The sequence below is a fragment of the Hippocampus guttulatus genome, chromosome 16 (assembly GCF_054856545.1).
Source record: "Hippocampus guttulatus isolate MCC_2025c chromosome 16, RoL_Hgut_1.0, whole genome shotgun sequence".
Taxonomy (NCBI): Eukaryota; Metazoa; Chordata; class Actinopteri; order Syngnathiformes; family Syngnathidae; genus Hippocampus; species Hippocampus guttulatus.
The window spans coordinates 407,934-434,697 of record NC_141276.1 but is presented as its reverse complement, the minus strand read 5'-3'; the positions used below and the strand labels follow the sequence as shown (position 1 = coordinate 434,697).

At 56.4% G+C, this 26,764-nt stretch overlaps 1 protein-coding gene across 2 annotated transcripts in view; it reads left to right on the top strand.

The window, feature by feature from the left end:
• LOC147192250 (protein sidekick-2-like) overlaps positions 1-26,764 on the top strand; it is a 50,852-nt gene that overhangs the window by 18,755 nt on the left and 5,333 nt on the right. Inside the window, exons 2-42 of one of the 2 annotated variants that reach the window (XM_086133972.1) lie at positions 4,832-4,991; positions 5,726-5,832; positions 6,232-6,379; positions 7,999-8,132; positions 9,292-9,403; positions 9,672-9,862; positions 10,032-10,115; positions 10,214-10,408; positions 10,973-11,089; positions 11,254-11,421; positions 11,992-12,094; positions 13,091-13,267; positions 13,359-13,495; positions 13,587-13,734; positions 14,927-15,067; positions 15,941-16,122; positions 17,569-17,684; positions 18,050-18,245; positions 18,308-18,406; positions 18,480-18,671; positions 18,874-18,995; positions 19,086-19,195; positions 19,716-19,866; positions 19,936-20,173; positions 20,241-20,356; positions 20,518-20,707; positions 20,913-21,011; positions 21,225-21,419; positions 21,502-21,703; positions 21,840-21,943; positions 22,014-22,084; positions 22,164-22,299; positions 22,953-23,009; positions 23,276-23,377; positions 23,474-23,589; positions 24,212-24,398; positions 25,473-25,610; positions 25,713-25,874; positions 25,947-26,072; positions 26,321-26,485; positions 26,573-26,713. In XM_086133972.1, the coding sequence (XP_085990098.1) occupies positions 4,832-4,991; positions 5,726-5,832; positions 6,232-6,379; positions 7,999-8,132; positions 9,292-9,403; positions 9,672-9,862; positions 10,032-10,115; positions 10,214-10,408; positions 10,973-11,089; positions 11,254-11,421; positions 11,992-12,094; positions 13,091-13,267; positions 13,359-13,495; positions 13,587-13,734; positions 14,927-15,067; positions 15,941-16,122; positions 17,569-17,684; positions 18,050-18,245; positions 18,308-18,406; positions 18,480-18,671; positions 18,874-18,995; positions 19,086-19,195; positions 19,716-19,866; positions 19,936-20,173; positions 20,241-20,356; positions 20,518-20,707; positions 20,913-21,011; positions 21,225-21,419; positions 21,502-21,703; positions 21,840-21,943; positions 22,014-22,084; positions 22,164-22,299; positions 22,953-23,009; positions 23,276-23,377; positions 23,474-23,589; positions 24,212-24,398; positions 25,473-25,610; positions 25,713-25,874; positions 25,947-26,072; positions 26,321-26,485; positions 26,573-26,713 (5,835 nt within the window). Of the gene's footprint in view, positions 1-4,831; positions 4,992-5,725; positions 5,833-6,231; positions 6,380-7,998; positions 8,133-9,291; positions 9,404-9,671; positions 9,863-10,031; positions 10,116-10,213; positions 10,409-10,972; positions 11,090-11,253; positions 11,422-11,991; positions 12,095-13,090; positions 13,268-13,358; positions 13,496-13,586; positions 13,735-14,926; positions 15,068-15,940; positions 16,123-17,568; positions 17,685-18,049; positions 18,246-18,307; positions 18,407-18,479; positions 18,672-18,873; positions 18,996-19,085; positions 19,196-19,715; positions 19,867-19,935; positions 20,174-20,240; positions 20,357-20,517; positions 20,708-20,912; positions 21,012-21,224; positions 21,420-21,501; positions 21,704-21,839; positions 21,944-22,013; positions 22,085-22,163; positions 22,300-22,952; positions 23,010-23,275; positions 23,378-23,473; positions 23,590-24,211; positions 24,399-25,472; positions 25,875-25,946; positions 26,073-26,320; positions 26,486-26,572; positions 26,714-26,764 lie in introns of both variants that reach the window. The other variant, XM_086133971.1, reaches the window with a different exon arrangement.

Below are 26,764 nucleotides of genomic sequence, written 5' to 3'. Positions count from 1 at the left end.
CAGCCCTGCACCCAAATGTCAATTTCCGGAGTTGCTCCCATGTACCGGATGTGTCCGTTTACGTGCGTGGGAGTTTCAGGGAGAGGAAAACGTGGCTCTTCCCTTGCTTCCCCGCTCAGCTGCTCATTTCAGGCCAGATTCATTCCCCCAAAGTGGAAGTTTAGCGCTGGGGATGCAAATAACAGGCTATCATGCAACTTGTTTTGCGGAGGGCTGCATTAAGCCTCCAGAAGCGGCTGCCCCCGCTTCGTGGCTCCACCACAGCTCGTATTTTAGCCGCTGATTGCAGGCAGCGACGCTCAAATTCCTCCGCTTTGGAGGTCCTCGAATTGCGGGGAAAGTTGACAGAATTGCCAACGATTGACTCCCCCCGAGCCCCCTTTATATATATATATATATATATATTTTTTTTTTTTGGAGTTCTTTGTTGCACTTAAGAGGAGCTGCAGAGGCGGCGGGGACATTTCAATAACAAAACGCTGAATACATTAACGGAAGATGGCAGATGGAGTTGCAGTGTTTCAATTGATGCAATGTCTGACGATAACCTCCCGGATGCGCCTGACACGAAAACTGCCCGCGCTTGTCATTTCTTTCATATATGCTGTATACAGACCTTGTGCATTTGGATAGGAGGGATTTCAAAAATAGAGCTAACCTTGCCTCGGTTTTTTGTTTTTTTTTAAACGCACTTATAAAACGGACGCTTCTTAATCTTCCTCCCCTTGACTCGAATGGAAACGCTGCCAACGTCGTGGCGGAAAACAGTCGACGTTAGCTGGAGTGCAGGCTTAAGAAGTTAATTAGAAAAACATCACGTTAGATGGCTTTGTTGGCACCAGCATGACTCGGTGCCAGTATTTCAAGTCTCAAACAAGGTGCGCTCTTTAGTTTTATTTTTGTTTTAGTATTTTGGGGGGTGGGCTGGGGGAGGGGCGCGCGCTGGACAGAAAAATTGCTTTTCTTCCTTCGATTGAATTGAAGGGGACTTGAATCATTTGGCCTGCAGCAGTAGGCGGTACAAAGGCATCGAATGAATGATCTGTTTGGGGCCTGAGCATTCGGAAAAAGTCACCGATTTTTGCAAGCACACTTCATTGTGACCCCGTCCTGGACTTGTTGGAGAAGGGCTCCTTTTTCCTCTCTTTGCGCGCTCGCGCTCCAGAGGCGGCCTTTTGGCAACAAGCAAAATAAAGCCGTTCGCATAAAAGCCCCATCGCCTCCTCCGCTTTAGCAGGTGATGCACTTCACAGGAAACGCCTGTCCCGTGCGCTGTCGGTTGGCACCTGGGCCCAGCCGGCAGGCAGGCAGTCAGTGGGCTTGTGGAAATGTAATAAAAAGCAGATAATACGTCTCCTCGCTGTCAGCGGCTTTCCGCTATTAGCATTTACTGCCTGCGTTTGCCACTCGCCGCTCGGGCGCCGGTGCACTCTGCCACGCCGATAAGAATCGCAATCGGCGGCGCATATATTACAACGCCGGGCTCCCTGATACCTTGCGTGCGCGCGCAGCCACACGCATTTAAAAAAAGAAATTGTATAGCACAACGTACAGCATTTGCAAATATTGTAAAACCCGTAAATTACGTTGGTTTTTTTTTTCAAGGACCCAAGGGTTAAACAAACGGGGGAAAAAAATGCCCTTAGCATGCCAGCAGTGGTACTCCGATCGGGAGATTCAAAGGGATTGGGCCGAGGAGAAAAAGGAGTGGGCCGCGGCACTCGGTCCTTAACGCCGCAGCCAGACGGCCGCAAGACGCGTTTGCGCAGGCGGCATATGCGGCGGGCGGCGGAGAACGCGGCCGCCGGCTCCCTCTTCTCGCTCGACTCGGCAACGTTGCGGGTGATGGTCTCCGTCCCGGCGCGTGTGAAAGAACGTTTCCCCGTCTATACGTCGACTAATTAGGATCTCATTATCCCGCCTAGTGTAAACAACCCCGGCAGATGGCATAGCACGCGGTATTAACTCTAATGACCCGGGGCCCCGTGGAATTAACATTTCGGTGCGTTTGTTTATTTTCCTCCATTAGTCTTTGCCCTACTTTCTAAATTCAGCCAGGCCCGCTTCCAACCTTCGGGTGCCTTGAAGAAAAGCATGCAAACACTTATTCCCCAGCGCTACTTTCACCCCCCCCCTTTTTTTTTTTTAAATCGCTCTTCCTTGCTTGCGGTCGTTTAGCGACTGCTTTCATTTATTCATCGACGCCGGTCCCGGCGCTAATTGCGCTGCCGCTCCTGTGGCCGAGACGTCCCTCGGTGCTTCCGAGACTGTCGGCGACTCACGCGACGGCTTGGACGGAGGAGATGAGATGAGATGAGCGGATGGAAGCCTACTGTCGGGGAAAATGACCAAAGCAGATTCCAAGTCGATCCAAATTGCCAGTCTCGGGATCCTTTTCCAAGGGGCAATGGAAGAGAATTCCAGAACAGGGAAGCCGCCGGCTGTGGAGCGCGCCGCTGGGTGAAATTTGTGTCCGGATAATTGAATCTGCTGCCCGTTGAGTGGCCTCGCGCTCCCGTCTTCACTTCTAATTAAATCTCCGTTTGTCTGCCTCTAATTGTGCTGCCGCCGCATCACATCGGCGCACCTAAGCGCACGCAAACACTCTCACGCGCGCACGCAGACCTCACAGTGAGAATCACAGAGCTGTACGCCACACTTCAATTCATCGCATCGGTTAGATGTCGCTAAACCCAGCTTGGAGCCGGGCGGGGGTTTCGGGCACGAGACATCGGAAATAGGGCGTTCGCTGAACACGTGACGAGGCAAGGAACCATTTATGCGGGCGGCGGGCCTTCTAAGTGGACCCCGGACACCTCACTGTTAGGAAGGACGACCACGGCGCGTTTTTTTTTTGGAACCATAATGAAGGAGGGTTGCCGGTGAGTTGAGGCCTATCCCGCTGCCCATTGGTGTCGCTGACCGCACCCCGTCTTAACTAGCTTTGTGAATGAACTGATGAGAGCCGTTCCGATGAGGGGTGAACATGCAACTCGGACGGGGCGGCGGCCTTTCATTTGGGCGAGTTAAATGAATAAATCCCGGCCCGACTCTCACACCGCCGAATGTAGTGCGTGTCATGTCCGCGTTTTGCGAGCGGTGCGTTTGTGCTGGACGCAAATGCAGTTTCCCGTTGGGGAGTCTTCGGGGCCATTTGTGTGCATGACTGACTGCCTGTGTGACACACAGAGGTGCACATTCATTCTTATTTACAGTTGCAATCGGCTTCAATTTGCCACACCGGCGTTACGGCTCAGCGAGGCCCCCCCCCCCCCCCCCGTATCCCCAATTCCACCGCACCGTCCTCTGCTTTCACCACCATAAATCTGAAGGTGCTCACTTATTTGTGGAGACAGCGCTTCCGGCAATCAGCAACGGATCGCCCCATGCGTGCTCGCAACCGGGCTTGCCGTGGGCCTTGGTGGCTTACTCTTTGTTCAAGTTCCAATTAGCCTCGCGCGCGCACACACACACACACACACACACAGCGACTAAACACCAGCGCGATCAGCTCGTTGTCGCCCACGGCTGGCCAAGCAGACGGATCAATATGTCTGATCAGGCCTTTTTCATCAAGTGAAATGAAAGCGCTTCGTCTTCACCTTCAAGGCTGTTTGTGCGTGTGTGCGTGTGGAAGGGAGCCTATATAACGTGGCTGCATTAGGGAACTATAAAGATAAATAACGGCAGGCACAAAGCATAAGTCATCCTGTCAGAGAAAGAGGTTTTAAGACCGGGAAAACGTTGTGTTTTTGTTAAGCAGGCCTACCGTTCCAATCCCTTACAGACACCTCTTCACTTGCCTGATCCTTTTGCCCCATGCACGGGATATTTTTAGCATTCTTCAATCGGGCCGAGCTCTATCTATCCATCTCTGCATCTATCTAATACAGTTAGCTAGCGAGCTAGCTAGCCATCTAATCTAGCTAGCTATTGGCCCATCTCTGTAGCCATCTAATTAATGACTGTATCTTGTTAGCTGGCTAAGAGAATTTAAAGCTGGCTAGTTCACAGATAGATCATCTTTTATCGTCATCGTCAGTGGAGATTGTGTGGCGCTTCCTTGGACCACAGTGGACAATTTCACATTTTTTGGAAAGCGCGAAGGAGCGAGACTGCGGGCAATTGGCACAATTTGGATGACAGATTGTTCCGACAGTCACCGATTCCCGAGTGTCTTCAGCGCAGAGTGTGAGCGTCTTTGTCACCCGTGCCCCCGAGCGGGATAAAAGCTGTCGAAAATGGCTCCGTGATAGGATGGACCGTTCTCGCCCGAAAGCGCATGTTGTAACTTTGAATACAAGCTTCCGAAGGGGTGTCATTTTTCTCATGGCATTACAGCGACATGCATGCGCACGCGGGAGGTGGGTGTCAAAATGACGGTGTGGAATTTGGAGCTAATCCAAATGAGAGTTGCCGGGCCTCGGCGATGGTCTTGCGCTCTCCTGAGAGCCATTCTACTTTTTCCATTATTTCCTCAGCTTTGCGGCTCCCTCTTGCCAAAACCCCCTCGTGCGCGTCCGTGTCCGTCCATGCGTGCGCATCGTTGACACTCTCCCCTGCTCTGGCCAAATTGGGCCTCGCCGCCTCTTTGGCCCAAACATATCCGTGAGAAATAAAAGAATAAGCCGCCTTTCCCCGCCACTATTCCGGGCGCATTTTGGCAGCGTGCGCCTCCGCTGACCTTGGATGTCTCACTCTCAATCGGTGCAGCCGACAGAGGGGGGGGGGGGGGGTGGAAATGGCTCACCCGGAGACCTGATTTGCTGATCATTGCCGCAATCGCGTTGGGCTAAACGTCCTTAGCTCGCGTCCACTCTGTGTCCAATAGATGACGTGCCGCCTTATTTCAAGATGGAGCCCCCTCAAATCCAGGTTCACCTGGAGGGCAACCGCCTGGTCCTCACCTGCATGGCGGAGGGCAGCTGGCCTCTGGAGTTCAAGTGGATCTACAACGGCACAGAGCTCACGCGCTTTTCCTTGGAGTACAGGTGAGCAACGGCTCCGCGCCCGGCGAGAAACTTTCATTCTCCGCCTGCCGTCGTTCGCTTCCCGCTTTGAAATCGTAATCGTCTCAACTGAGCTCGAGTACGAGAAGCAAGATGTGTTGACGAGGGTCGAGGTCGCAATTTGACAAGGAAAAAAAAAAGATTTGTAACGAGTATTTTTATTTGCAACTACGCATCCTTTTACCTTCAAACAACAACGGAGCGGAATTTGGAACACGGGGACGCGGAAGTCGGAAAGTAAAAGTCTCGATCTTCGAAAATTCCACTCCAGAGAGCAAGGCTGCGGAAGACACGGACGAGAGCCGACGCAGAGCTCGACGTGCCGACCGTGTGTCACCGAGTTCTGCGAGTGTCTAGAATTGGAGAGAATCGAAGCCTTTGCGGCGGAATAAAGCAGCCGAGCATCGCAAAGGCCCGCGGCGACCGCGCGGTCGGTCGCAACAAGCGGCGGGGTTCATTTGTAGCGGTCCGAGAATTTGTAGTTTCGGCAGTCAAAACGGTCTACTGGCGAAAGCCTCCCCCATCGATCCATCCGTCCATTCCACCGCGCCGGCGGCGCCGCTCCAAATTGCTGCTCTGCATTCGCGGTAAACGCTGCCCAAAGCCAGCGACTTTGAACGCGGGGCATCCCGCGACAAATGCGGCCGACGGTGGCGGACGAGCGTATCGTGCGATGCTCTGATATGTGCCGCGCCGCGCCGCGCCGTCGCCTGGAGGTACCTGATCCCCTCGCTGGACCGAGCCCACGCCGGCCACTACCGCTGCATCGTCAGGAACCGAGTGGGGGCCATCATGCAGTGCAGCACCGAAGTCAGGGTGGCCCGTAAGTGCGCCGCTTCTCTCCCCTGCATTCGTACTTGTGCTTTTTCTCCCATTCATACTACACAATGCGTACTGACGATGACTGCTTACATGCGCTGCAACAGTGGAAGGCCGTAATATACTATGGGCTGAACATACGTGATATCGGTACAATATACAGACACTAATATGCACTCTATGCGTGTACGGTACAAATGCTAACATACATGCAGACTCATGAGACATAGATGCATGCGCAGCACACGGCGCGTATGTCAACAAGGTATATACCACACGCTACTGCAATGTCCACACCGCGCGCGCGCACGCACACTGTGACGTATGTAGATTAGCATGACAAAGGCCGCACAGAGGCGCAATAACGCGCGCACGCCTTTGGTGCCCCCGCGCCCGCCCGCAGACATGAGCGGCTTCGCGGAAGGCCGGCGCTCTCAGACGGTGTCGCAGGGCGACGGCGCCCTCATCCCAGCGCCGCGCATCCACAGCTTCCCCAAGCCTCAGATCACGTGGTTCCGCGACGGACGCAAGATCCCCTCCGGCAGCCGCATGTAAGCGACCCTCAACTTTTCTGCTTGCCTTTGTTCCTTTGCCGGAAAGTGACCGAACCCCCTCCCGGGGATAGGGCGGCTTATTCCGGCGCACCCGTCGGCCGCGCGAGCGAATCGGTTGAAGGCTCGGCGCGCGTATCCGGCAGCGGGGGAACCAATTGGACAAAAGGGTCTCCGCCGACGCTGCGTTTGACTGGCGGGCTCGCAGTCTCCGCCGGGTCGGGGTGCCGATGTGTCCACGCGCGTCTTTCCGAGTGGCTGAATTTTGGCCTTTGTTCAAAATAAGCATATGAGAGGACGGACAAGGATGCTCGTCGCGCAACGGGATGGGAGAGGACCGACGTGGATGCGGTTCGCGTAGAAGAGCCTTCTCCCGGCCGAGCGTGGAACGGCCACAAGAGGGCGCCGCAAGAGTGCTCCACACGCTCGCCCGTACCGAGTAGGATGGATTTGGAAATTTCCCTTTTGGAAAGCTTTTGTGGACTCTTTTGGCCAATTAGTCGTCATCACACTGGCGTGCATCTTGTATGCTACTTGGTAGAATCGTGCAATACTTTGAAAGGCCGCTTTTCAATTTTACTTGAGCCATATTGTTCCCGTCTTCAAAGCGCTCTCGCTTGAGCGCATTTCTCTTTTTTTCGGCAACTCCGCCCGCGCAGCCCGACTTGACTGTCGCGACCGAGGCTGCCGACGAGACGCGTTCCGCCGCCTGTTTTCTCGCTGGGCGTTAAGCCGCATTGATATGCGCGAGCGTAGACGTCAACGTTGGCGCACGCGCGTGTTTGTGTTTGTTTATCCAGCAGCGATCGGGCAGATGCCGGCAGTTTTGTCGAGCCTAATCTGGCTGTGCGCTTAGCGTCGGCTCCCATTTAATGGGCTCCTCTGGCATGAGACCGTCAACCCCAAACGGCATCCCGCCGTCCTCGTGTAGGCGGTCGCGAAAGGCAATGGAATGGCGACGACTGCAATCGTTGTTTCTTCTCCCGCTCTTCAAGATTTGCAATGGAATGTGAAGGAAAAGAAAAAAAAAAAGCACGTTTGGGCAGGCCGCTCATGTGATCCATCAGAGCGGTTTGGAAAATATCTCCAGTATGTTTGTGTGCCTTTGCTTGATTGGGAACTGCATCTGCTTGGCCAATTAGCGGCCATCTGTTGCAAGGCATCGATTTATGTGGACCCATGTGCGTGTATTAACTCTCCAAAGCAAATAATTGCTCCGAGCGCGATGTTGGACTGTAAGAATGAAGTCTGTTTACAAGGGGGTGGGGGGGGGGGGGGATTAGCTGCTCGTGGGAGAAGAAGAAGCTTTGCTTGTTAAGATGGAACATTTTGGCAGGGGAATAACAAGACAGGAGTGCAACTCATAAAGTTGTCATTTTACCACATCCAATTGGTAGACCAAAAAAAAGCGGTGGCGTTTTTTTTTGTTTGTTTTTTTTAACAAGACCCAAGTCACAAAAAAATGTGCTCTTCTTCTTGCCTTCATTTTCACACAAAGCAACGGCACTGCATTTTTTTGGGTTATTTGTTGTGGTTCGATGTGTCAAGGATGAGCCAAAAGATGCTCCCGGACCACCCGCCTATGTTAATTGCCCGTTCCTGTCATCTTGATTTCTCAGCGCCATCACCCTGGACAACACCCTGGTCATCCTGTCCACGGTGGCGCCCGACGCCGGACGCTACTACGCGCAGGCCGTCAACGACAAGAACGGCGAGAACAAAACCAGTCAGCCCGTCACGCTCGCCGTGGAGAGTGAGTACCCGCGGCTCGCGGCCGACGCACATCTTGGTGCCTCGCTTGACGGCCGCGGCGACGGGGAAGCGCGCCCTTCGCTGCCGACGTCACGCCGCGGCCCTCGTCCAAATAAAGGCGAAACGCTGAGCTTTGCCGTTTTTGCAGACGGTCGCCTGGGTATAGGGCAGAGGTGGGCAAACTACGGCCCGCGGGCCGAATCCGACCCGTTGGTCCTTTTAATCCGGCCCGCCGAAGGTCGGTCCACAATTAAGGTTCGATGTGAATGATTGCATTCATTTCAATTGAACTTGTAATGACCGGCATTTCACCGCCAGGTGGCGCATTGACTTGAAGTTGCAGAACACGGGGAGGGGGGGGGGGGCGCGGGATCTTTTCGACCACCTAGTACCTAGATATGGACTGTCAACAAATGCAGTTTGTTTGTTTTTAATGTACCATAGCTCGTGCTGACCTGGCCCTTCTGTCAAATTTTAAAAGTCAATGCGGCCCCCCAGCCAAAAAGTTTGCCCACCCCTGGTATAGGGACTGCGCCAAGCCGCGAGGCGCAACGGTGGCGCGGCGCCGGATGCATTACACCTTTGAAATGCGTACAAATGGTTTTATGACTTTACTGTTAAAATATAGGCAATTGTCAAAGCTTATCGTGGTAGCTTTCACCCTTTCATGCGCCGATAATGCTAACCTGTCACTAGCAGCACATCCGACAGCACATTTTATTCATTTCGGTTTTCTCTGCGCGGCAGATTGTCATTCCTGTCGCTTGGAAAGGCAAAATCTGTTTCTGGACGGCATCAAACGAGACACGTCGACACAGTCGCCTCAAATACATCCTTGGATTTGGGAGAGGCGCGGTGGCAAATGAGACGAGATCAGGAGAGGGATCGCTGATTGAGGGCGGCCAATCCACGCTTTGAATGCTTGTGTCAACGAGGCCGCATCATGGCTTCTCACGCATGGCCCGGCAAACGGGGTTTGCGCCGAGGGGAACGCGAGCGAGACCGGGAGGAAGGAGTGGGGAGTGGGGGGGTGCAAAGACAGGCCACGTTCATAGCAGCTGGGAATAGTGACAAGATGTCAGGCCGCTTGACTGTAGCCACGCCCCCTTCATTTCACCCGATGACTGTTTGATGGATTTTATTTTGTGTGCGTGCGCTAGATGTGGGTGGACCCGCAGACCCCATCGCCCCCTCTATCATCGTCCCCCCGAAGAACACCAGCGTGACCGCGGGGAGGAACGAAGCCATCTTGGAGTGCGTTGCCAACGCCAGGTGGGGCACGCGCACACACACGCACGCATTTGAAACAAATTCAGGAGCTACAGGGAGCCGCATTTTCAAAGAACCGCTCTTGCACAAAACCTGTCGAAAGACCTAGAAACAACCTACCGCAACAGCTGAGCTTTATTCGGTTTTCATTTGCTACGTCCGCGTGCGTGCGTGTGGATCTGTTTTCCATGTCTGTAGATGCGCGGATGTGTTTCGATCGGTTTTCTGCATTCAAGGCCGCGTCGGTGACTTTATTTCCGTCGCCCGGCAGACCGCTGGTCAAGATGAGCATCACGTGGAGGAAAGACGGCGCGGCGATCCACGCGGGCGTCCGAGATTTCGGCCGCCGCGTGGTCATCGGCCAGCCGACGGCGAGCGACGGCGGCTACTACGAGTGCGAGGCGGCGCTGCGCGGCAGCGGCGCGCCCACGGCCGTCGCCGGCGCCTTTCTGCACGTGCTCGGTACGCACCGTCGTCTTGCGGCGCCGCTCCGTCCCGCGCCTCGGGACGTAGACGGACGGACGCGCCACATGTAGATTTGCTGCGGAAATACGGAAGGCCGTCACTTTTAAGTTGCGGTCATCTTGATCGGTTTTTGGCATTTGCTGATTTGATTAGTCCCTCGTTCCAGAATACCCCTTGTTTGTGAAAGAGCCTCCGAGCCACATCACCGCCGAGATGGAGAAGGTGGTGGACATCCCCTGTCAGGCTGGAGGTCCGTTCTCTTTGCGTCTCGTCTGGCCGTCAATTCCAATCAGAACCAGAAAAAAAAAATATATATATATATATATATTGTTTCTGGGGCGGGCGCAGGCGCGCCTCAGCCAGACATGGTGTGGTACAAGGACGCGGCGGCCATCAGCCCCTCGAAGATTCCTCGGTACAAAATCCTGCCGGGAGGCAGCCTGCAGATCAACGGCCTCCTGCCCGACGACACGGGAATGTTCCAATGCTTCGCCCGCAACCTGGCCGGAGAGATCCAGACCAGCACCTACCTCGCTGTCACCAGTCAGTCCTTTTTCTTTACTTTTCATGAGCGGCGGGCCCAATGCAGGCCAGCATTCGCATGGCTTTATTTCCCCGCGATCAAGGTGTGGACTCGACTTCGCCGTGGCCCTCGTGCGGTTCAAAGGGACGAGCTCAAATTGCCGTGTTGAAACGAGGCCGTTTTATTCCATGGGGCGGTCGCTTGCCCAAAATCAAACCGTCCGGGCCCGGAGACATTTTTTGGACGCCGACGTTTAGTCTTCTTTTTCAAAAAGTGGCTCTGGATCCAGATGCGTACCCGTTGTGCGACAACTTGCCAACAAGCCATGTCATTCCGCTGAACAAAAGTCCGCCGTGGTGCTAACGGCAATTAGCATGGACGTCGCGTAATCGTCCCCCTTCAAACAAGTTCTACTTGAAGACACCCGCAGCGGCGCCGGTGCGGAAGGGGCACCCCGAGAGACGAGAGACGGCATTCTGTTATCTTTCTTGCCCGCCACCTGCTTTGTCGGGGAGGCCGCTCCTTTTAGGTGCGTCGCCTCCCTCCTCCCTCATTCTCTCTCTGCGCGTGCGCGCGTATGTCAGGCATCGCTCCCAACATCACCGCCGGGCCGGCCGACAGCGCCGTGATTGACAGCACCTCGGTCATCCTTCACTGCGAGACGTCCGGAGCGCCGCGGCCGGCCATCACCTGGCAGAAAGGTGCGCAGCTCAAATGTCCGCTCCTTGACGTTCTCTCTTATTCCCCCTGCCCCCGAGTCCCATCGCTTGTACCTGCCACGTGATGGCTCATCATTTGAAGAACTTGTACGGTGGTGGGGGGGGGGCTGGCGAGTCACGTTCCAAGCGCTCACCGCCTTTTCCAGGCGAGCGCGTCCTGGCCAGCGGCTCGGTGCAGCTGCCCAGGTTCACCCTGCTGGAGTCGGGCAGCCTGCTCATCAGTCCGTCCCACCTGTCCGACGCCGGCACGTACACCTGCATGGCCAGCAACTCCAGAGGCATCGACGAAGCCTCCGCCGACCTGGTGGTGTGGGGTGAGCGGGAAAACGTCAATTTGTGCGCGCGGATGTCCGAAGCGTTGTGTTTTAAACGGCTAAACGTGCCGAAGCCCCTTGTCGGCTGCCGCGATACGCTGCCGTCGACGCCGACGTCTTCCCTCTTTCTACGAGGCCGGTTCGTCGGTCGCTCGGCGAGTGTGACGTATTACTCCGCAGCTTCACTTGCCGGGCGTCGGCCGGCACCGGAAACTGGCGTAGCGGACTCGAATCTTAAATTCACGGCTCCTTTGACAAAGCTAGCCGGTCCTCAGCTAGCCGTAGAAGCTAAGAGCGCATCTCCATCTTCATTTCCGGGAAGCTCGTGGGCTCAGGTCTTCCCTCGGTGCACCTTCAAAACCAAATTGGGGTGCGACTCTCCAAAAGCAGATGTTGCGGGAAGTGTGACCGTGTTGCGCGGCGCGGTTTTGACTTCTCGGGCTTCAACTTGGACCGTCATTGAAGAAGGGAACGTAAAATAGGCCACTCGTTTGAACCAAGGCACGCTTTTGAACCAGAATGCCATACGGTCCGATCAATCGACTCTGCCTTCTCTCTTCTTCTTCTCAGCCCGCACCCGCATCACCAGGCCGCCGCAGGACCAGAGCGTCATTAAGGGGACCAAGGCGGTCATGGCCTGCGGCGTCACCCACGACCCCAGCGTCGGCATCAGGTAACCCAGAAAAAAGAAGTTTGCCTGGCGCTTCGTCGCCGTCGTCGTCGTCTTCTTCTTTTTTTTTTTTTTCCGTTGAACGAGTTTGTGAAATCGGCAGCCGATCTCATCGGCGTCGATCCACCCTCTGATGACCCGTGGGACGATGCAACTCTTTCACTCGCGTCGCATACGATGCCCGGCGACGAGAGCGTCTGTCACCTGCGGGCCCGGCGCCATCGATCGTGCGGCGCTGGTAAACGGAGGAATAACTTCAGACGGCGCCTTTAATTAAACGCAACTGCGAGGAGATTAGCCGCGGAGCCCCGACGGTCCCAATTAATCACCGGCACGTCCCCGCTTGCTGCGCTTCCGAGGGGAGCGCCGCGCTGGTCGCGTGCGGATGCGACAGTGGAAACGTATCAAGACGCCTCTTTGCCGCCAGCACCGCTTGCGGCTTCAAATGCTCAATTCGTGCGCTCGCATTAGCTGATTGTAATCCGTCGCCGTGGCTTTGTTACAGCTCAAGCGCAATACGCATATGCGGTCGGCGGATCGGATGACTTGTGCTTTGATGTCTTTTTTGAATCAATAAGACAATTTTGGGGCATCGTTAAATAAGCCTTTGCTCGATTAGTTTGTCAAACGATGGCTGACTCGGGTTAAAAAGCCCGTTTTCATTGCCGCGCTTTTCTTCAAAGACGTGACCTGATTTCAAATTGACGCGAATTACGATTCGGTCATCGGGTCGGTTCGCACCGTGTCCGAAAATGTGCAAATTGTCGATCGTTGTCTTTCCCAAATGTTTTCTTTTGATTGAAACTAAAGATCATCCGCTCCCTGTCGGCGAGGGCCAAATGTCCTCTCAACGAGGTAGCCAAATGATTCGTCGCCGATCAAAAGTAATGATCGTGAGGATAAGGCCGCTCCCAAAATGGACGGATGGATGGCGATCGGTTTTAGTGTCGCGCGTGTCGTCGCTTTATCGAAAGGCACGCGTTTTTCTTTTTGCCGCAGCTACGCGTGGGAGAAGAGCGGCTCCGCGCTGGACGTGAAGGCGTCGCCCCGCCTGCGACTGGACGCCGAGGGCACCCTCCACATCTCGCAGACGTGGTCCGGCGACATCGGGACTTACACCTGCCGCGTCGCCTCCGTGGGCGGGAACGACTCCCGCAGCGCCCACCTCCGAGTCAGGTGTGCGGCCTTTTTGCTTTTTTTTTTTTGAAACGCCTCATCGATAAGATTTGATTTGACCTTATTAGTATCTCCTTCTTGTGCGGATCAGGCAACTCCCCCACGCGCCCGAAAACCCCGTGGCGGTGCTGAGCAGGACGGAGAAGCGCGCCATCAACCTGACGTGGGCTCAAGCCTTTGACGGCAACAGCCCGCTCATCCGCTACATCCTGGAAGTGTCCGAGAACAGTGAGCGGATCCGCTTCGAAGCCGGCGGGGGGGGGGGAGCAAAGTCGGCGGATGACTTTTTTTTTCTTTCTTTTTTTCGTTTCTTTGCCAGACGCTCCGTGGACGGCGCTCCTCGCCGACATCCACCCGGAGTCCAACGGGGTGGCGGTCGGCGGCCTCGTCCCCGCGCGCTCCTATCAATTCCGACTGTGCGCCGTCAACGACGTCGGCCGGGGGCAGTTCAGCAAAGAGAGCGAGCGGTAAGTTTCCATCGACGCGACAGGGAGGAAATGACTCAAATAGAAATGCGCACCCTTTCAAGATAAAAGCGTGAATGAAGCGCAGAATCGGTCCTTTGCGAATCCTGACCCAGCTCCATGCGGCCGCCTTCCATGAACTGGCCAGTCGTCCTCCCGCGCGCCGTCCTCGAAAAGGAGGCGGAGCGTCACGCCGACTGGAACGTGGAGCCGATCCTCCCGCCCGTCCGCATGAAAGCAACTCGCACGCCAACCCGTCACAGCGACCTATTTAGTAGCGGCGCGCGCACGCACACTCCGAGCGACAAACGCCCTCTGGCCTTCACTAGCGGCCCGCGGTGAACGGCACCTTTCACCGCGGGCATCGGCGCACCCCGCGCAAGGGCGAAAAGCCAGACGTGACCCGGCTTTTATTTCTTTTTTTTTTCCTTTTTGCTTCCAAACGCTTTGACTCATCTGCTCCAGAAGCGCGCAGAGGAGGGAAGCGATCAAGATGTCATCCTTTAATTGACTGGAGGGAGCTTGGGGGCAGCGCAGATGGCTGCCTTCCCTCTCAGCTGACATCTCCATTGTGTTGCTCCATTTTGACCGACACCGCTTTGATTGTCTCACCTTCCGCAGAAAGGAGAAAAAAAAAAAAAAGCCCCGCAGGCTTCAGGTGCCGTCTATGATGAAACGTGATAAAAATAGCCACGGCGTCAGCGGTTAATTCACTCGCTTGCCCATAGAGATCCATTATCAGTCAAATAATCCAATCCGTCCACCGCTAATAACTGTGCGGACCAATTTTTTGAAGCGGCTCGATTGAAACGTCAAATGAAATCGGCGACAATTAAAGAAAAAGAAGTCGCCCCGCTACGCTAGCGCTCGGCGCGTCCGTCTCACATTTGAGCTGCGCTTTTGCGGCGGTCGGGCTTCGTCCGCATCCTCCGACTTGTAGCGCCGTCTGTTGTGTTTGACAGCGAATCATTTCAATCGTTACTTTTCAAATTCTATTTCCGGTACTGTATTTACAATCAATCGGCCATTCGGTTATTGACTAAAAAGACATGAAACGAGCCTTGAACAATTACAGGACTCTGGACAACGCAAAGGGCCGTCGGTCCGGATGGAAGAGCGCGGCAGGCCCTCCTTTGCTTTCCTTGCCGGCCCGTCTCACGTCGGGCATCCTTTCTCCGTTTTTTTTTTTCTCCAGCCTGACCCTTCCGGAGGAGCCCCCCAGCGCGCCCCCCCAGACGGTGATCGCCAGCGGCCGCACCAATCAGTCCATCCTGATCCAGTGGCAGCCGCCCCCCGAGAGCCACCAGAACGGCCCGCTGCAGGGCTACGTCATCAGGTGGGGGGAGGAACCGCGGCGACCGCCTTCCGTTTCAACGGCGGGCGTAATAAGCCGCGCGCCGGCGCTTCTCCACCGCCAATTAGAGGCCTGCGGCTCCTCTCGCCAGCTGTCACCTTTCCGCTTTTGCGCCTTTCTTTGTCCTCCGCCGTGACGGCGCCGCCCTGAGCCTCTCGCTCAAAAAACACTCGTATTGCAAATCGCCGTTCACCCTTGAAATGAATGGAAATGCTATAAATGTGTTTTTAATGAGATAAATAGCACTCCATTCCAGTAATAACCTCATGAAATCCAATCTCAAGGATTTGTGCGTCGTGATGATTCAGTGGCCATTGTCCCACTCTTCTGTTGAGTGTGTTTTGGCCACCAGGAGGCAGTATAATACACGCGCCTTAGCCGCAGGTTGTTTTTGTTTTTCGACCGGACTCCTGCTTTTCGCAGCGGACAGGCCCGACCGCCGATCGCTAAAATCCAAATCATTTCACCTCATTGTAACTGACATGCGCAAATACGTTTCCAAGCGCCGAACTGTTCAGGTCGGTAGCATAGCTCCGGGCCTAGAAAGATGCACCGCAGCCAACCCTTGTCTTAAAATGTATCCAGAATTTCGATCTTGAGACCGCATGATGCTGGAGTGAGTAGTGTTGGATGCTCCGCGCGCATGCGTTGCTCCCGCTTGTATAAGATTTCTCCTTACGACGACACGGATGCTCGTCGGGTTAGCCTGCCTGCCGTGTTTTGCGCTCTGTGTTCGCAAGAAGCTCGGAGACGATCGCCACGATCTTTGTTTTAGGTTTAGTTTGACAATCGACTTCAACCGGGAGTGGCAATAAAAAGCTTGAAGCAAATAACCCCCCCCCCCCCGCCGGCCAGGTACTGTCTGTCCGGGCTTCCCGTGGACTGCCAGCTTAAGAACATCACCAGCCCGGAGCAGAGCAGCCTGATGCTGGAGGACCTCATCATATGGACCAACTACGAGATCGAGGTGGCGGCCTACAACGGGGCGGGCAGGGGCGTCTACAGCCACAAGGTGACCGAGTGGACGCTGCAAGGAGGTGAGCGCCACGCGGTTGCAAAAACGCACGCCGACGAGGTACAATTCGCACTGGGTGGCCAGCCGATCACAAGGCCAGGAAGACTCGGGCCAAGATTCGCACCGCGGGATCGCTGATTTACTGAGCCGCGAAGGAAACGCCCCCCCGAATCGGGACCTCTGTCGACCTACCCTCAAATGACGAGTATTTTTCCTCGACGGTTGCAAACGAGAGATGCTTTTGAAAGCGTACGGTCGCCCGTTCCCGCCGCCGTCGCGCTGCTTTGATTTGAAATTCCTCCGACGCGCACGCTAGCGTTCGGCAAGGCTTCAAACGCTCTCCCGTCCCCCGATTTGCTCGTCGCGTTCAATCCACACGACCGGCGCCGCCCCCTCCCCGCATCCTCCGGAGCCCTCCCGATAGCAAACGGAGAGCGATTCCGTTTGCCGTCCCGTTCCGCACCTCGCTCGGGTTCGCTCATCGGCGGCAGACGGCGAGCGGGCGGCGCGGAGCGCGCGACGGTGCCGTTTGCAAAGCGGACGCGTATGCCGACGGACGGCAATGTTTGCGCTTTCAGACTTTCAATGGCCTACTTCAACCAAAAATGGGCTCAACAAACCATGGCCACGTGAGGCGCTCCCTGAAAGTTGAAAACGCCGTTTAAAAAATGGTTTTCGGGCATTTAATAGTGCATAAAAAGTTGAGGAAAAGAAAACTGTACTATACTGGGATGCTATCTTCCAAACGAGGACATTATTTATGATTCATCTCGACATTTTTAAAAATGTGACTGAACATTCCATCGACGTGAACACAATTTCAGCAGATGTCAAATCATACTTTGATATCTGAGGTTCCATTTTGTAGGCAATCCTTTAAAAATAAAAAAATAAAAAGTTCTGGTCAAAACAGATTTTGTGTACTGGCTAACGTGTGGGTTTTTTCCTCATTCCCAAAATGGTTTTAATGACACAACACACACACGTGAAATGCAGATCATTCTATGACTGTCACCGATTCTGTGGTGTGTGCCACCATGAAAAGCATCACGTTTGTTGTTGCGTTTTATGAACAAAAGTCAACAGTTGGATTGCAGGGAGGTACAAAAGCCATCGACGTCCGGTTCCCCGTTCGTTCCCTTGCCAAGGGGAAATATTCATTTCATCGCCCCGGTTGTCCAGACGCATTTGGCAGCTGTCCTCCCACTCATTCCTTCGTCGGCAGTCGCCATCAAAAATGCAGAAAGGCGAGCCGCTCGGCGCATTTCGAATCTCAAAGAGAATCCGGGCCGGGGCGGCGCCGAGCGGTCGCTCGGCCTCATTAATACTCGGCTTTCTTTGCGGCCTCGCGTCGGAAGCGACGCGTCGGCTTGAAAGAAAGGCGCCGCGGGGTTGGCGCCCGAGGCGACCCCAAATGGGGAGTTTGGCCGCTCTCCGCCTCGTCCTAAACTCCATCTTCCTTCTTCAGTGCCCACGGTGCCGCCGGGAAACGTGCGAGCCGAGCCGGTCAACTCCACCGCCGTGCGCTTCACCTGGAGCGCCCCCAGCCCGCAGTTCGTCAATGGAATCAATCAGGGATACAAGGTGAGCGGGCCCCTCCTTGGCCACCAGAGGGCGCGCTCGCGGCCCGGCAACCTGAATTGCCGCCCCGTCAAAAGAATTCCTTTTTGGAAAATCAAGGGAGTCATTGCATCCATCCATGATTTCAACCGCTTCTCCCGGCGAGAGTGTTTGTTTTCATCTTGCAAGGGTAAAATCCCCCCCCCCCCCCCAACCATTTTTTTTCAGAATCATTTGTTATTTTTCTTTTCGTTGTGTCCCTGATACTCCTTACAATGAAATAATCATTCTGGGTTTTTTTTTTTCTGTGAGGTTTATCACCCCCGGTAAAATGTAGCTTTGGAAAATAAAAACCCCCCCATGCAGCGTGTCCCTCCGCCTTGGTCTAGCTGTTGGCGTGGGAACCCGGGCGGGCCGGCGAGGCGACGGTGGTGACGGCGCGTCCCAACTTCCAAGACAGCCTCCACGTGGGCTACATCACGGGCCTGAAGAAGTTTGCCGAGTACTACACGTCGGCGCTCTGCTTCACGGCGCCGGGGGACGGCCCGCGCAGCCCGCCTCAGCGCCTGCGCACCCACGAGGACAGTAAGTGGCCCCGCCCGCCGCTATCGTGGGACGGCGGCTCATCTTGCCCGATTGCGCGTCAGCTCCCGCCGCTGTGGGACACCTCAGCTTCACCGATATCTTGGATACCTCCCTGAAAGTCAGCTGGAAGGAACCTCTGGAGAAAAACGGTCTCATCACAGGTGATTGAATTCTCTTTTTTTTTTTGAAGACAAAGAATTCCTTCCTTAGCGCGCCGTGCGTTTGTTTTGGGAGGCTATCGCATCTCGTGGGAGGAGTTCAACAGGACCAACACGCGAGTGACCCACTACCTGCCCAACCTGACTCAGGAGTACAAGGTGACGGGCCTCACGGCGCTCACCACCTACACCATCCAGGTGGCGGCCATGACCGCCAAGGGACAGGGCCAGCTCTCCGCCTCCACCATTTCCTCGGGCGTCCCGCCAGGTCAGCGCCGACCGCCGTTTCCATTTCAACACCTTGCCGGGAAGCCGACCCGCCTGTCTACTCTTGGGCCAAAAGGGGCTCTGGCGGAGGCTTGCCAAGAGATCTGTTGTCTTTTTTTTTTTTTAAATGAGAACATTTGCAGTTCAGTACTGTGGGTTTTTTTCTTCCCGCCCGAAAAATATTGCTTCGGCGCCACCCCCAGAGTTGCCCGGCCCGCCGACCGACTTGGCCGTCTCCGACGTGGGCGCTCGCTCCGTCAGGCTGCAGTTCAAGCCGGGCTACGACGGCAAGACGTCCATTTCCCGCTGGCAGGTGGAAGCCCAGGTGGGCCCGCGGCGTCCCGCGCGAACCGCCCGGGTCGGGCGCGCGGCACCCAACCGCCCGCTTGAGCGAGTGTGTCCCCGCGCATCGCAGATCGGCGTCGTCGGGGAGGACGAAGAGTGGCTGGCGCTTCGGCAGCTCCCGAACGAGCCGGACGCCCGCGCAATGGAGGTGCTGGATCTCAACCCTTACACCACCTACAGGTGAACACCCTCGCGCCTTCTTAGCTCCGCAGTCCAAACTTTAATTTCATTTTTTTGGGGACTTTTGAGTAGAAATGTCCCGATCTGATCATGCGATTGGAAATCGGAGCCCCCGATTTGCAGCCGATCCGCTATCGGGTGACTGAAAGGTCGCAAAACTACAAAAGAATCCAAATGTGCAACTATCTGGCCAAATAGCAGAGGAGCGGCTGCGTTTTAGATTTCACAATGTTACATTTGTTTTTTTTAATCCGAGTAGCGATGCGGTTCGCGTGACTCGCGCATAGCCGTGGAAACGTCTCCTCGGCTGCGCGCGGATCGCCCGCGCGCACGGGGTTCCTCTTCCCAGCTCGTTCGGAGGCAGAAGCCGGCCGAAAGGAGTCGGCCTCGCCGGGGCTTTTTATTTTTGGAGTTGATCCCTTTGCGGCTCCTGCTCCCACCTCGGTGGACGGAAGAGCCCGGCCGGTGGCTCAGCCTCCGCTTTGGTCGCGCGACCACAGACGCGGCTTCTCCGGCGCAGGTTCAGAATGCGGCAGGCGAACATCGTGGGTACCAGTCCCCCCAGCCAACCTTCCGGAAAGATTCGGACCCTGCGGGCCCCCCCGGACGTCTCCCCCGCCAACGTCTCCTTGCGCACGGCCAGCGAGACCAGCCTGTGGCTCCGCTGGGTGGTACGTTTGCGCCGCCGGTCTTCGTCGTCGCCGTCGTGGTTGATCGCGTGCGCCGGCTTCTCGTCTCAGCCGCTTCCCGAGCGGGAGTACAACGGCGATCCCGATCTGGTGGGCTACCGCATCCGGTACTCCAAATCGGGCTCCGAAGGAGGCGTCCTCTCGCACGTCATCGCGGACCGGCTGGAGAGGGAGTTCACCGTCGAGGACCTGGAGGAGTGGACCGAGTACGAGGTCCGAGTGCAGGCCGTCAACGGCATCGGGTCGGGACCCTGGAGCCGGCCGGTCCGCGGCAGAACCAGAGAGTCCGGTGAGGAAGACGGAGCGCCGGCCGAGCTTTTGGCCCCGGGTCGTCAAGTCCCCGTTTGTCGCCGCAGTGCCTTCCGGCGGTCCGGCCAACGTGTCGGCCTTCGCCACCGCCTCCAGCAGGATCCTGGTGCGCTGGGGCCGGGTCCCCGAGACCGAGCGCAACGGACTCATCCTCGGATACAAGGTGGGCTCGCAGCAAGGGCGCCCCCCCCCCCCCGGTGAACGGCATTGCGGCAAATTTGGACATTTCAACAATCGGCGATTTTGCATGAAATCCGATCCCGTCCGGCCGATGGGATCTGCGGCAAGTGGGCTTCAAAAAGGGCTTGCGCTGTTGATTGGCAGGTCATTTACAAGGAGAAGGACTCGGACGCGGCCGCGAGCTCGTGGGCGGTGGAGGGCAACGGCAGCCGCAGCGTCCTCCTGACGGGTCTGGGCAAGTACGTCCTCTACGAGATCCGGGTGCTCGCCTTCACCCGCGTCGGCGACGGGAGGAGCAGCGCGCCGTCCGTCTTGGAAAGGACCCTGGATGATGGTCATTTGAAAATCCTCCACTCCCTCTTTTGATTAGAAAACAAAAAACCCCACCGGTGGTGTCGGCGGAATGCGATATGTCGTTGAACGTGCCGATGAAAACGTGCGCTGAGCCGATTTCTCGAGGCCCCTTTACTTTCCTCATCGGAGTACAGCTCGCGGTTGCCGAAGACACTAAGGAGCCACTTTGCGGCGTTGCGTTACAGTGCCGGGCCCTCCGGTCGGCATCCTGTTCCCCGAAGTGAGGACCACCTCCGTCAGGCTCATCTGGCAACCCCCGGCCCGACCCAACGGCATCATCCTGGGTGAGTTTTGGCGCTCGAGCTTGCGCGGCAGCATAAGACGCGTCGTCAGAAAAATCCGCTGCCTCCGCGACCCCGGATAAGCGCTCCAGAACGGACGGATCCACCGGGAAAATACGAGACGACGTAATTCGTCGCGAATGAATTTGCGGAGCCTCGCCGTCACGTGAATCGCGGCTGGATTCTCCATGCTTGACTCGCGTGCCGTCCCCGCAGCCTATCAGGTCACGTACAGGAGAAACTCGTCCGGCGGCGGCGCCGCCACCGTGGACGTCCTGAGCCCCAGCGCCCGGCAGTACGTGGCGGCGGCCCTCGAGCCCCAAACGGTGTACGTCTTTGGCCTGAGCGCGCAAACGCGCAAGGGCTGGGGCGAGGCCGCCGAGGCCTTGGTGGTCACGACGGAAAAACGAGGTCGGTGCCCCGGCCGTGAGTTTGGAGGTGGAAACGGGACGCGCGCCTAAGCTCACGCCCGCTTTTGCGCGTCCCCGCTCAGTCCGGCCTCAGCCCGCCGGCCGGCCCGTGGCGCCTCAGCGCCACGTGCGGGCCCGCCGAGTGCTGCTGTCCTGGGAGCCGGGCAGCGACGGCCTGTCGCCGGTGCGCTACTACACGGTGCAGTACCGGGAGCTGCCCCTGCGCAACTGGACGCTCCACTCCGCCTCGGTCGGCCGCGAGATGGACTCCTACACGCTGGACGGGTACGCCGGCCGTCGCCTCCGTGAGGACCGCCTTGGCGCCGGCGCCGTTGTAGATGCCAAAGCGCCGCTTGTCGTGACGTGAGCCGAGTTGAGTGCGCGCTGGAAAAACAAATGTTTCCATTTTTTTTTCGCAAAGGTTGAAGCCCTTCACGTCGTACCGCTTCCGCGTGAAGGCCACCAACGACATCGGCGACAGCGAATACAGTCAGGAGAGCGAGGCCGTCACCACGCTGCAAGACGGTGAGAACGCCGCGACCGCCCACGGCCCTCCGTTTTTTTACTATTTTTTATTTGCGGAAACATCGGCCAGCCCCGGACGCGGCGCCCACCGTTGTTTCCGTAACGCCGCACACCACCACGTCCGTGCTGGTCCGCTGGCAGGTGACGAGAGTCCTACGAATAAATCCGCGGCCCGTCGGTGTCAAAGGCCGACCCCGACGATGGCGCCTTTACTTTGCAGCCTCCCCCCGAGGATCACGTCAATGGCGTCCTGCTGGGATTCAGGGTCCGCTACAGAGAGCTGTCCTACGAGCGACCGCGGAGCTTCGCCGTCCGCGCGGCCCGCGAGCCGCCCCCCGGCTGGGCCCGTCTCACCGGTGAGAGCCCTTTGTCCGCCGACCTTGAAAGTCGTCCGTTCGGCGAGCGAAAAGAAAACCGGAGAAAAGCGCGCTACCCGAGGGAGTCGCGCCAAATCTGTCATCCGAGATAAGCTCGCGGTTGCGACGTCGGCCGCGATCGTTGTCCGAGCGGGAAAAATCACTCTGAACGCACCGGAGGATCATCGCCGTTGATCATCCTTTCGTGACAGCCAAGAATCACGTCGTTGCTGAATTTTACCATCGACGATAGTTTTCCGGGCCGATTTGGGTAGGTGAGCGCGGCCCACGCCGGACGATATTTGAGGCGATGATCGTTTCTACTCGGCTTCCCGAAAATGCTCAAAGGTGGCCCGATTGTTGGGATCTGCAATGGTAAATGTTGAACGTTTTGGGCAGTCGGGCAGAACGCTGTTGGAGAAATCGCGCTACCGCCAGCAGACCGCGAGCCACGGGGTCGTCTTTTCGAGGCACCCCGCCGATGGCCGAATTCAATCGCAAGGGCAGTCAAAATGCTCCAAATGGCCGACTTGTTTTCCTCCTCTGTATGCAGAAAGAAGTCTGACATTTTTTCCATGCGCATCATCCTTTCATGTGTGCGTTGATCGCCTAATGCCTCGGCCACAACTTTTTCTCCCCCCCCCCCCCCGCAGCTGCTTACAGCATCAGGAACTTGAGCGAATCCTCGCTCACCCAGTATGAACTTGACAGTAAGTTTGAACTCTCCTTTTATGGGTGCGCCATCTACTCCATTTGGTTGCCCCCACACGATTGTCGATTCTCGTGATTTCCGTCTCCACATTCTGCCCGAGTTTTCAGTCTTTTTGCCCCCCCCCCCCAAAACACAAAAGCCGTCCCCGCAACAATCCCATCCTTTCATCGGCTCCCCACCGCCGGCGCGCGATGTCGCGACACCACGGGCGCTCCCGCCGCGGCGCCTCGCTAAGGCTCCTTTGATCTCGGCTCCTTTGCGCAGATCTGAGTAAACACAAGCGCTACGAGATCCGAGTGAGCGCGTACAACGCCGCGGGGGAGGGGCCCAGCAGCGCGCCGCAGGAGGTCTTTGTGGGTGAGGCAGGTGTGTCTTCTCTCGCGATGCCGGACAAGCTCGAACAAAAAATCGATTGCCGTCTCTCCGTACGGTATTTGTTGTGATTTCATTGCGACGTTGCAGTCCCGACGGCGCCGCCCCGGAACGTGGCGGTCCGGTCGTCCACCGCCACCCAGCTGGACGTGACGTGGGACCCCCCGCCGCCGGATGCCCAGAATGGCGACGTACAAGGTTACAAGGTATCATCTCGTCACCTTGCTCCAAAAGCGGGCCCGACTTGCGGGGGGCTTTGCGGTTGGCGCGGGCACTTCGCGGTTCTGCGACTGGGGGGGGGGGGAATAACTTGTTTCCAAAATTGAAGGTGGGCTCTCAGTGGAAATGAATGGCATTTGTTCATTTGTAACAGGTCTGTTGAGGGCGACGGAATAATCATTGTCGTGAGCAATGATTATTCATTCGCCCTGAGTTCCAGAAAGTTAGAAATGTTCCTGAAGTCACGACAAACTTTCCAAGAAGTTAGAAATGTTCCGTGGAACCTTTGGAAATGATTTGGAATAAATAGCGAATGGGAATAAAACTTGAACCCTTCCTAGTTACTGACTGTCATGCAAGTGCAACTGAGCAAGAAGGGCTTGACCGGGTTTTCCAAAAACGCAGAGGCTTGAGGGAAGAGGATTTTTATTTTTATTATTATTATTATTTTTGTTGTCGAGGAAGGCGCTCTTTTTGTCCGACCTTTTCATTGGGACTTGCTTGGGGGCGAGGGACTGGAAACGTAAGAGAAAATGCGGCGGACGCGTTTTTTTGCAAGCGTATTCCTGACGCCTTGCCTAAAATGCCCTCCGATTTTTTTGTTTGCAGATTTACTTTTGGGAGTTTCAGCTGCAGAACGAGACGGAGCGCCTGCGCACGCTGTTTCTGCCCGAGCTGGGCGTGAAGCTGAAGAACCTGACGGGCTACACCACCTTCATGATCAGCGTGGCCGCCTTCAACGCGGCCGGCGACGGGCCGCGGTCGCTACCCGCCAGGGGGCGCACTCAGCAAGCAGGTGGCTCCCGGGGGCAATACCCTTCGCGCGGGCATCGCGATCGAAAGCCGTTTCCAAAGGTTTTAATCACGGACAATTGCATGTCACGCATTTCAAACAACCGCAGAGCTTTGCAAAATGTGCTTGCGGCGCAAAATGCCACAGACGGGCTAACGGAGCGCTTCGGCGTCGCCGTGTTTCAACTAAATCGGATAATACGACACCACAGGCGGGTAGATGTTCTTTATCCTCCGCAAAGGAGGACGAATAGGGCGCCGTTGCGTAAAGCGCGCCGTTCGGACTTCTCGGCCGAAGGTTTGGCTACTATCATTTCGCGGCGTGTGGCTAGGAAAACGAATGAATGAAACAGAACGACGGCCATGAGCCCGAACAAAATGTAAAGCGCTCTTCTTGACTGGAGATCTTCTCACCGGTCTCGATCGCCGTCCTGCCAAAATAAGCCGCAGAGCACCGAGGTCGGACGCCCCGTGTTGATTCGCGCTATTTTGCACAAAGGCGTCTTTCTTCATCGGCTGACACACACACACACACGAGAACTATTTAGCGAACGGGGCCATGTCACAATCAAGCGTTTTTGGCTGGTCGCACCACCGCAGGGCCTCTGGGAAGAGAGCCAGTGCAAAGACACAAAAGCTTTTGTTACCTGTCATGCATCCAAATCCCCACACTTAGCTGGATCCGGAAGCTCGAGTGTCGTTGAAGGTCAACGAAAAAAAAAAAAATCTCGCTTTGTTCTTCAAACTCACGTTGCGCTGAATGAAAGGCTTGGACCTAAAGTCGCCGTCGAGTCAAAAGAAACGTCCTGTCAATTTGACGCAGCGCGCAGCAGAACTCTGCCAAATTTGAATGATGAGTTGAAGAAAAAAAAAATCACTCCGTCCATGAAATGAGGCTGAAAAGTCTGAAAAACATAGCTCTTCTCTCCGCTCTCCATCCCCCACCGTGCCTTCGCTTGACAGGGTCTTGAAGGACAGCGATTGAATGGCTACTTTGTAGAAGGCGGGAGCACTCGGGCCACCTCCGCCGCGCGGCCCCCCCCCCCCCCCCCCCGATCCTAACGTCTCTCTCTGAAAGCCCCCAGCGCGCCCGGCTTCATCCGCTTCGGCGAGCTGACCACCACTTCCGTCAACGTGTCGTGGGGCGAGCCCAAGCGGGCCAACGGCATCGTGGAGGGCTACCGCCTGGTTTACGAGCCGCGCACCCCGGTGGACGGTGAGCGAGCCGTGAGCCGGGTTTTGCACCGGTCCTGGATTTCGAGCGGAATGCGGCATCGAGGGTCTCTCTTCCGTACCGACTCCTGCGCTCGCGCCGCAGGTGTCAGTAAGATGGTGACGGTGGACGTGAAAGGCGGCGCCCCCCTGTGGATGAAGATCAAGGACCTGGCCGACGGCGTCACCTACAACTTCCGCATCCGCGCCAAAACGCTCACCTACGGGCCCGAGGTGGAGGCCAACATCACCACGGGGCCCGGAGAAGGTAAGAGCCCTTTTTGGGGGCCGCTTTGCCAGTTTGCCGCACTTTCTGGGCTCATTCTTACCCTTCCGAAAGGAGTGCCGGGTCCTCCGGGAGAACCCTTGATTTCCCGCTACGGCTCCGCCCTGACGCTGCACTGGACCGGCGGCGATCAAGGCCGAGCGCCCATCACGCGATACGTCATCGAAGCGAGGCCGTCCGGTAAGCGACGACTTTTTGGAAAATGCACCTAAAGTCAAACCTTCAACGTTAAAGTGCCGCAAGATGGCACCGGGCTGTGCCATGGAAAAGCGGTCCCGCTTTTGCTGCCATCCGGTGGCAATTCGGGGCGTCGCAGATTGAGAAGAACCGAAGGAAAATGTCTGCCGATGGGAGGAAAAAAAAAATACCATCCCGGCGGCGGACCTGAAGGCGGAGGTAGCGCCTCTGATTCGCGTGTTGCGTTGCAGACGAAGGCTTGTGGGACATCTTCATCAAAGACATCCCCAAAGAAGTCACGTCCTACACGCTCAACCTCCACATGCTGCGGGAGGGCGTCACGTACGATTTCCGCATCATCGCCGTCAACGATTACGGCTACGGTTCGCCCAGCCTGCCCTCGCCCTCCATATCAGGCAAGCCCCCCCCCCCCCCCCCCCCCCAAAAAAAAAAACAACCCCACCGCGCGTCAGTCGTCAATGGACGTTGTTGGCCGTTTGCAGCCCAGAAAGCGTCGCCCTTCTACGAAGAATGGTGGTTCCTGGTGGTCGTCGCGCTGGTGGGCCTCATCTTCATCTTGCTGCTGGTTTTTGTCCTCATCATCCGCGGACAGAGTAAAAATTACAGCAAGAAGACGGAGGCAGGTAGGAATTTGTCCCCCGCGCTGACCTGTTTTCGTTCGGCGGCCCGCAAAG